This window comes from Podarcis gaigeae (assembly GCF_964106915.1).
Source record: "Podarcis gaigeae genome assembly, chromosome: 17".
NCBI lineage: Eukaryota > Metazoa > Chordata > Lepidosauria > Squamata > Lacertidae > Podarcis > Podarcis gaigeae.
Genome location: NC_139694.1, coordinates 23343520 through 23352141, shown reverse-complemented (window position 1 = coordinate 23352141; position 8622 = coordinate 23343520). Strand labels below are relative to the sequence as shown.

The following is an 8622-nucleotide window of genomic DNA, read 5'->3' as shown; positions in this document are numbered from 1 at the left end:
TATATGCCATCTCTGGAGCATTTTATGGTGGCGTTTAATTTGCAGAGTCTACCAAGTAGGTTTACGGGGCTACTAGTTAAGAGGGAGGTGTTTTCTGCCAGCAGGGGTCCCAGAGTGATCTTAGCTGGGTTTGAGAGTGGACAAGTGCGGGGTATCCCGTCCAGCCCCATGACTTTTCTGGTCTCTGATCCAGGTTCAAGGTGGCTATTTGCTAGGGTGGAATAAGTGGCTCCCGTATCTAGTAAACATTCGTAGGGATGCCCATCGATTTCAATTGTGCAGATGGGATCTTCTGGTGACAGTGCCAGGATGGGGCAGATAGCTTGGGTTTGGTCGGGATCCCCTTCTAATTGTCAATATGGCTCTGCATCTCCCATCAGGATGTCGAGGGGAGGAGGTGGCTGATTTGGTGGGTGCATAGGTGGAATGGCAGCATTGTTTCGGTGGGAGTTAGGCGGGTTTAAGACGGGCATTTGAGGTCTCGCATTTGGTTGCGTTCAGTGGCTCTGGGGCGGTTGAGATGGAGGTATTTGTGGGCCATACGGCGCAGGAGGCACTTGCGGGGTATAGGGTCAGAAGGCGCTTGTGGGGCATAAGATGCAGGTGGTTGGTTCCCATATCCCTGGGTTATATCGGGACAGGATGGGAAAGGGGCTTAACTGGTTTTCTCATAGGGAGGTCTGAATTCCTGCCCCCCATGGGCTCCTGCGTTGAGATATGGACAGAACCTTTTTATGTGCCCCTCCTCTTGGCAATTATAACATCCTCCGGTGGTGGGCCCCCACTGTCTGTAGGGGTTAGGGGGTCCTCCTCCCCGGACCCCCCTTCCTTGTCCGGTACCCCTACCCTGGTTGGGGTTGGGTTCTATACTCAAGGCTAACACATGTTCATTCTCCTGCTTGGGCTTTTTACGTTTCCTCTCGTCCCGGGAGTTGTACACAGACTTAGCTATCGACAGGATCTCACTTACGCTTTTCCCGTCGTAACCGATTTGGAGGTTAAGAGCCTTCCTGATGTCTGGGCTAGCTTGGTCTTTAAAGAAGCCCTTTACAATAACATTGTGTTGGGTGTTTTCTGGGTCTATTCCTCCCCATTTTTTAATAGCTGATATCAGCCTGATGTAGTAATCTGAGGGATGTTCATTCGGTCCCTGTAATGTTTCGACCTTTGTCCAATTGACGGTGCGCTGACCAGCAGCTTTTATGCCGTCCAATATGGCTTTTTTGAATAAATTCAAACACCAGGTCCCATCCGTGGTGTGGTAGTCCCAAGACGGTTCGTTTCTTAAGACCTGGGTGGTGAGTGCTGCTACCCGTGTGGGTCGGCCAGCCTGATAGTCCAGGAGTTCCAGCGCCTCCCCTGCTTTGGCTATGATGTCTGCCTTTTCAGCCTCGTTAAAGAGGGCGTTTAGGAGGACATGGATGTCTGGCCAGGTAGGGTTATGGGTAGAGAAGATGGCAGTGACTTAGCCGTGGCACTTTTCTGGGTCATATCTCAAGGAAGGCATTTGATTCGACCATGTAACTAGGTCTGCCGTGTAGAAGGGGTGGTGTGTGTATGCCATCCAGGGGGCCCCATTGGGATCTAAAGGCGGAATCAGTAGAGCCCTTAGAGGCATTTGAACCGCTGTCTGGTTAGAGGTTCCTGGTGGTTCTGTGGATTCATCTGATTGAATGGAGTTCTCTGGGGTAGCACCCTTCTTTGCCTTAGCTTGCTGGAGGGCAAGTACTTGGCTCGTGCCCCCCCCCCGCTCCTTTCCTCGATTCAGTGTCACTATCTGCATTGTTGTTTGGGGCGGATGGTGTCAACCCTTGATAGTAGAAGGGGATCAGGGTTCGCTCGATGGAATCGTCTACGGGGTGTCCCTCGTAGGGCGGGGCAAAGGCTGCTTTCTGGGATTTAGCACGGGCAGCTCCCCTTTGGGAGCTTGAAGTAATCCTCTGACGGCCTCGAAGGCGGTTAAAGATTCTAACTGACGGGGCTTCTCCATCAGGTATTTTCTTAGATGGCTTAAGTGATCTTCGATAAAAGAGCCTCCTATTGGCCAACGTAGTTCTGGATTTGCGGAGGCGGTACTGGCGGGCCAGGATTTTCTGCAGAGGTCCTCTAACTTTTGTCTAGACAGTAACTTATGGCCAGGTATCGACTTCCAATAGGCCAAAACGAGTTCAAGAGGGGAGTCAGGGTCCATCTGGGATTGGGATGGCTTTCTCAAAGCCTTCCTCCTGGAGGGAGGCCACTCATTTTTGGAAGCCTGGGTACCCATGTTTTAATCCACGCATGTCTGGGGTAGAGAGGGGAGAAAGAGAGGGGGGTTGATAAGGATTTTGGGTAACTCGCACAGGGGTTTTTCCTACGGTTCTATTTCTTGTTGCTTGGCAACTTCCTAGTGGTTTATCAAGCCCTAGCTATCGGGTTACCTCCCCAGACCTTCAGCACTCGTTCTTTCCATTTCGTAATCCTTGGGGTGCTTTCCCACTCTGCCAAATCCTGCCCAGTTCCTCCCAGGCTATCCCTCCTGGCAACCTCCTACTTATCGTCACAATCTTAAGGAAAAGGGGCCCTACTGGACGCCCGTGCAGTGTGGTGCCAGATCAGGCTATCCCTGGATAGAGTTTTCGAACCGGGAAAAAAAACCCCTTGCTTTCAGAAGCGGGCTTACGCACGATACACATGTTAAGTGGCTCAACTGGGGCGGCTGGGGTTTGAGATAGGAAAGACAGTGTGCTGGTCCAGGGGGGAGGTTACCGTGGGGCGAGGTCCAGGACCTGAGTTGAGGGTCGGCAGACAGTCCTCCTCGGGCGAAGCGGGGCCCACAGCGGGAAGCCGGGCAAGGACAGGAACTCTGGGGGAAACAGGACTGGATGCTGGCCGAAACAGCTCATCAACAACATTGCTCCCGCAACCTGGGACCGGGCTGACTGGCCTTTATCTTCTCTGAGGCCAGGGGCGGTCCCGGCCCCCAGGAGACCCGCCTCTCCTGGCCTTAAGGCGAGCACTCCTCCTGGGAGAAACCAGTTCCCTTCGCCTCTCTGCCCTGAGCCTCTGCAGTTCAGGAGAGGCTGAAGGGTTACTGGGCCCAGGGGGAGACTCACCTGTAGGCACTGAGTCCTCAACCACCTCTGGAGCCAGAGTGGATTCACCTGGTTCCTGCTCCTGAGGATCCGGCACAGGTGCAGGAGCTTCAGAATCAAGGCCCTGCCCCAGTTCAGCCGGCCCTGGAGGCGGGGACTCCTGTGCAGGCTGGGATTCCTCCGGTTCAGCCTCTGAATCGGATTCCCAGGCCATCACAGACAGACCCTTCTGGCCCCTTTGCCAGGTACTTGGAAGTTTGGAAAAAGAGCTCTAACTCCTTGCTTTCAACGAGATGCCCATTGCAGTGAGTCGGGTTTTAAGCCGGTTCTCTCCGTCTTACTTTTGGTCTCTCGGTTGGTGCGGCTGGCTGGAGAATTTGAGATAAAGACATAGAGCTCGGAACCCCCCTTCCGGGTTGAGCAGCGGTCTGTGGAATCTCTCACTAACCAGACCAAGAGAAAGGTAATAAGGAACGATAGAAAAGAGGGCAGAGAATTCAATTGCCAGTTTCAATTTCCTTATACTCATGCATCTTCTGCTGCGATCCCGGGATCGTTGAATAAGCCGGCTGGATCTCTTTGCTCCCTGGCGGAACTCCTGAGGCTGGCTGATTACCACCCGGAAGATGGCCGGAGGTCTGGAGGGGTCTTTCCAGGTAAAACGGCCTGGTGCCGGCTGAAGACTTTGGGCCCCCCGGTCAGCAACACAGGAGAACCGCCGCCCCACGTTGGGCGCCAAATGTTAGGGTGAAATATAGGTGCGTGGCTGCTCTACCACCTAGCTCGTCGGACTGAGTTCGCGGGTCCCTGCGGAACAAAGGAGCGCAGCCGGAGACAGGAGCAAGGAGGCGAAGATCGAAGTTTATCGCACAACAGGTTCAAGGCAAGATTGAACCCCGAGAATGGGGTGACATGAACTTTTAAAACTTCCCACCATTACCCATGATACAGTGCAAAAGCATCATCAACACATCACAGTTACATCATGATTACATCAGGAAAGGGGTGGGTTACCCGGGATTAACATATCCAGGAGGGAAGGGGAATATGCAGAGTCAGAACATGTATAGATAAGTACCTCCTGAGTACCAGAATTGAGAGAACAATGGGGTCCTAGTTTGCATAGTCTGTCACCCGGCAGTGCCCGGAGGAAGGGCCAGGCTGGACGATTAGGCATGATTAAGGATCTTACTGAGTGTACATGACCTCCCGCTTGAGGGCACTGGAGCAGGCTTGAAGTCTGGAGGAAATTGAGCAGGTAGGCGTTGAGCAAGAAAATTGGAGGTACTAGCGATTTTCTACAAATTTCTATATATTTTTAGTCCATTTAGGTAGCGACAGTCCAATTCGGAAATAATTAGATACATTGTAGCAAAAGGTTTACGGGGTTTCAGTTCCATTGTTCCCGCAGCGGGGAGCCGTCAGTAGCTTGTCAAAGGGTAAATGAGGCGTGCAAGAGCTCGAGCTGAGCTAATCTGCAAGCCGAATGCATTATTTTGATTGGGCAGGACTCTCCAGTACGCAAATAGGCTTGTTTGTTCATAAGATACATAATACTACATCGTACGGTCTACCAATGAAAATAATCGGGTGGGAGGGAGGAATAAGGCGCTTGAATTTATGTCGCCCGGTCTATTCATTGAAATGAACGGGTGTAGGAAGGGGAAAAGGCACTTTTATTCATGGGTCTTGGGGTTATGTGTGGTGCTTATGCAAACTGGGGGGGGGGAGGGGCTGAAGGGTTCATGTAGGGCCGGGTGCCCCCGAGGTCATCGCCTCAAACCCTCTGATGGTTGGTGGAAAGGGGTTTGACATGCATGCCCCCCTTCCGTATTACAGTTTAGATACGTAATCTTAGCCATGGCCCAGCCCCACTATATATTTAGTTGTGGGTTGGTGGGTTGGAAACTCCATGAGAGCTTTGCAGAATACATTCTCATTGTGATGTGGGGGAGAAAGACAGTAGAAATAACTGGGCAGTGAAAGGAAACCATGGCTGCTCCAGAACACACGCCAAATCCTATGGAAGTGCATTCAAGACCAGCCCCACCAGGGTTTCCCGTCAGCAAATTGAAGCGGCAGCTCAGATCAAACTTCTCAAACGGAACTCTACAAAGTGGGCGGGCGAAAACCTCCTTGAGCTTCCGAAAGAAAGTGTGTGGTATAGGTGCAATAATGAACTCTCACACCTATCTTTGTGGGCGCCCTTTGTGGGACTGCGTGCAGCACCCCCAAGCCACATGGGACTCACCAGCTGGGTGGCCTCCCTGTCACCTTAGTTGTTTGGGGTTCCCGACAAACCCCAGTTAAACCTATCAGTGGCTTGCTTGGAGGCGGTGCCAGCCTAGCGGACCTGAATGGGCAGGCTTCCCATTGGTCCGCTTTGACGTATAAATAGGGGGTGAAGCCATCAGCAAGCATGCAGTCGGCTCTGGAGCTTCAGGGAGAAGGGAAGATCTATGGATTCCTGCTTCGACTACGTTGGGGTCCCATCACTTCCTCTTCCATGGCTCCTTCTCCCCATTGCGCTCCTTGCAAGGAGCTGTGACACCTTCCTTACCCCCGTTCTTCAACACAGCCTCCCTTTCTCCATTTCCCATGCCCCTGGTGGTGATTGTTGTGCCGCTGGGTGTGTTCTTGTGCCGGATCACACGACCTTCCTTTCCCCCTTCACCACCTCGGCCAGGGAGCCGGTGAGGGGGGTTCGCGTTGCCTCCTTCACCTACATACTCAGCTTAGGGGAGGGAAAGCTTCGGCAGCCTGGACGGCTGCCATTTTCCATGCTCCCGGCAGCCTTTTCCGCCTTTGCCACCTTCTCAGCCTGGGGGGAGGCCTTGGTTGGCGGGCCATTGTAATATCACCTGATTCTGTATGCAGAGTCACTGACTTGTAGTACCAAAAAGCATAGATCATAGAATCGCAGAGTTGGAATATTGAAGAGGAAAGGCATCAACTGACGTTTTTTTCGGGTCCAAAATGATCTACAGGAAGTAAAATCATTTGTTCCTGATGTTTCACAGATATAATAGCATCTTATTACTTGAAGGTTTGACATGGCATGCTCAGAATTGCATCTTCCTGTGGATTCTGGTCAGGGGTTCTGGGGCATGTGCAGAGTGAGTCTAGACAGCATAATCATGACCCCGCCTTCATTGTACACATCATAGCATCTACACAGCATTTTATATAAAAAATAATAATTGGACATTCAGCTATAGATAGTTCACCATAACCTTTCTCCCAGGGGTCAGCAAACTTTTTCAGCAGGGGGCCGGTCCACTGTCCCTCAGACCACTGTCCCTCAGACCGGACTATATTTTGAAAAAAAAATTAATGAACAAATTTCTATGCCCCACAAATAACCCAGAGATGCATTTTAAATAAAAGCACACATTCTACTCATGTAAAAACACCAGGCAGGCCCCACAGATAACCCAGAGATGCATTCTTCTATGAGAAAAATTAAGTGACTCACGTAAATGTAAACTAAGCTTTAATAATGAAGAAAGCTGTAACAAAATAACATGTTGAGAGAAGCTAAATACAACCTGAGGCAAACCTGAGGCAAGAAGAGGCAGTTGTTCCTTCTTAACTGACATTCTTAACTGAACATATGAATGAAAATGCTGAAATATTCTCAAGGAGGAAAAGGCAGCATTGCTACTCAGTGGGGGTTCTCAGCCAGATCTGTTTGGCTCTTCAAATCGTTCCTCAGTAAGGTTGCTGCCACATCCAGAGTGCAGTTTGCTGAACTGACAGGAGGATTGTGGAGAGCTTGGAGACTAGGCGTGTATGAAACTGCTCTTTTGTGGGTACCCTTCTTGCCACTATATGCTTCTCAATGTGAGTGAATCTAGGAACGGGATGAAGTCATTTGACCACATGAGATTTAGAACTTGACTGCAGGAGACAAATTGTAGCGGGAGGAGGGGAACTTGCAAGACACTGGTAAAATCTCTGTGGACATTCTAGCAAGCTGGCCTCAGCGCCAAATGATCCAGAAGCAGCTGTCAACGGTGCGCTTGCGCAAACTCTTTCCGTAGCCAAAGAGAGTCCTGGTAGAAACGCGGATCTCCCAAGCGCAGAGACGTCCTCTTATAGAAGTAGTAGTATAGCACAGCCACCGTTCTCTGGAAAACAAAGAGAGTCTGCAGCCCATCTGTCCACACAAAATAGTTGGAATTTTTCCAGCGGAGGTTCATGACCCAGATGTGGAAGGATATGCTCAAGGCAAGGTATGCTGCTGACAGGATAATGGTCCCTTTAAATTTCTGGAACAGAAGATTAACCAGGCCAGCCTGGAAGACGAAGGTGTTGAAGAACATGAGGAAGATGATGATGATGTTGAAGAGGATGGCAATATCCTGAATGATGAAAAGCACAAGCTGGATGACGGGCGCCATGCGCAGCAGCTCCGAGAAGGAGTTGACAAAGAGGTCATAGAACAGCAGTAGGAACTGAAAGGAAAGGACCAGGCTATAGTTGCTGGTTTGGAGCATCTTCTCAGGGCCCAGATGAGAGGGACACCTCATGCTCACACAACAGAGGGATACAAGCTTTTTCCTCCAGCACAATCATTCATAGCTCCCTTTGGGCAGAGACCTCAAACCTTATCTTGTTGGTGATCAAGGTTTCGATCCGGGTCTGTGGTGCCAAGACATGTGCCCTGGTTCCGTGGGCTCCCAAGCGCCCTCGACCTCACGCTCCCTGTGTTAAGCAACGGGGCATTGCAGGTCACCGAGAGAAAAGCCCGTTGCCACGCCTGCTCACGCTCTTTGCTCCCGGCCCTCCCCTGGCACCGGCGCCGCCCGTCCCTATGGAGACGGTGCAGCCGTCTTAACTGAACATAACGGAACACCCACTGAAGGGAGGGGCTGATTCCAGAGCAAAACACACAAGCCCCGCCCACCAGATACCCAGCACTCTACTATTCAAATTAGGCCCCAGTGTTGTTCTTAACGTTTTCACAGGACTCCCATCATCAATCACACAAAAAACGGTTAGGTAAACTGTCATATAACTTAAGAAATCCTTTAAATTTTGTGTATCTGCATGAACTTTCTGCCTTCTAAATTGAATGGTTTTAAGCTCTTGTCTGTTGAGGAAATGCTTCGCTGTAAAGATGTAGAAGACATGTTGAGGTTCAGGCATCAGCTTTATGAAGAAATCCGTCTGCGGAAACTGAAAGGGGAATCTGATTTGTGAAAAGTGTATGGAAGTGTTAACATTTCTCCCCATTCTTTAATTTGAAGAGGATTGGTTGCTTTCAAGCTTGCGGAAACACAGAAGCAAGCAGTACATATACTTTTCCTCCCGTTTGTCATTCATTGAAGTAGAAATAATGAAATTGCATTAACAGTGTTATTGTAGCATAACATTAATAATGCAAAAAATGCAGATAAACTATCCTTTTGATGAAAAAAATTAATGAAATATTTCACATCTGTAAAAACACAGAGGCAAATAGCTGTCTATTATTATTATTATTATTATTATTATTATTATTATTATTATTAATGTTTTTGTTTTTTAATTCAAGTGGGGAACA

General features: G+C 49.9%; 1 protein-coding gene across 1 annotated transcript; it reads right to left on the bottom strand.

The window, feature by feature from the left end:
* Nucleotides 1-6708: 6708 nt before the first annotated feature.
* LOC310835168 (transmembrane protein 138) lies at nucleotides 6709-8045 on the bottom strand. The gene has a single exon (XM_083719968.1). It carries the CDS (start codon nucleotides 7604-7606, stop codon nucleotides 7085-7087), a length of 522 nt encoding a protein of 173 aa, XP_083576094.1. The 5' UTR covers nucleotides 7607-8045; the 3' UTR covers nucleotides 6709-7084.
* Nucleotides 8046-8622: the final 577 nt, after the last annotated feature.

Excerpts from the sequence above, each read along its gene's own strand:
- LOC310835168 (XM_083719968.1), bottom strand. The coding sequence starts at position 7,606 with ATGAGGTGTCCCTCTCATCTGGGCCCTGAGAAGATGCTCCAAACCAGC.